General features: G+C 41.6%; 1 protein-coding gene across 1 annotated transcript; it reads left to right on the plus strand.

Moving 5' to 3' along the window:
* Positions 1 to 324: 324 nt before the first annotated feature.
* On the plus strand, positions 325 to 787 carry LOC107736266 (5'-AMP-activated protein kinase subunit beta-1-like; the record flags this gene model as incomplete). Its single annotated transcript, XM_016547722.1, has 2 exons — positions 325 to 536; positions 618 to 787. Coding segments are annotated over exons 1-2 (317 nt in total), but the record flags the coding sequence as incomplete, so codon positions are not given.
* Between the last annotated feature and the right edge of the window lie 69 nt (positions 788 to 856).

Consider the following 856-nt stretch of genomic DNA (forward strand, 5'->3'; position numbering starts at 1 on the left):
GAGACTCATCTAGCAACGTTTAGCAAGCAGGCTTTAACTGATTTAATTTAAAGTAGTTTGTAACAGTGTTAGCAAGTAGCAAATCATGGTTTTAAAGGCAATGCACCCAGAAAGAAAATTTCACCTCTGTCAAACCATTTAATGAGGCCAGACTGATTGGAGTTGAATTAACTTCGAAAGAAAGCTTGTATGAAGAGTGAGTTCAAAATCATGCTGAACTTTCAGAGTCAGTTAAGTCAACACAGCTTGGAAATTCATGTAATCCACACATTAAGATCACAATGTTTATCCCACTATTGTGGTGTTTGTTTTGTTTTACAGATCATTTTAAGCGTAGCCAGCTGGCCGCCCACCCTGTGTGACCTCTGGAAAGGCTTGTTAGGAGCACTATGGGGAACACAAGCAGTGAGAGGGCCGGCATGGGCCAGGAAAAGGCCCACAGGAGGGATAGTCGAGGAACCAAGGAAGGAGACCGTCCTAAAATCCTGATGGACAGCCCAGAGGATGCTGATATTTTTCACGGGGAGGACATCAAAGTGTGTGTTGGCTCGCATTGAATGTTCATTTATGAAGAATATGATTGATGGTAATGTGTTCTGTCCTTTATCTTCTATTAGGCGCCGTTAGAAAAAGAGGAGTTCATTGAGTGGAGACCAGACCTGGAGACCAGTGAAAAGGTTCCCGCTTTAGATCGACCAACTGTATTTCGGTGGACAGGAGCCGGAAAGGAAATCTATATTTCTGGCTCTTTTAATAATTGGACCAATAAGATTCCCTTGATAAGGAGGTATGTAAGAGTTAACGTTAACTGAAACGATTAAAGGGGTCATATGATGCTTTTTTAAAGATCATTATT

This window comes from Sinocyclocheilus rhinocerous, unplaced genomic scaffold (genome assembly GCF_001515625.1).
Source record: "Sinocyclocheilus rhinocerous isolate Xijiao unplaced genomic scaffold, SAMN03320098_v1.1 C36598587, whole genome shotgun sequence".
NCBI lineage: Eukaryota > Metazoa > Chordata > Actinopteri > Cypriniformes > Cyprinidae > Sinocyclocheilus > Sinocyclocheilus rhinocerous.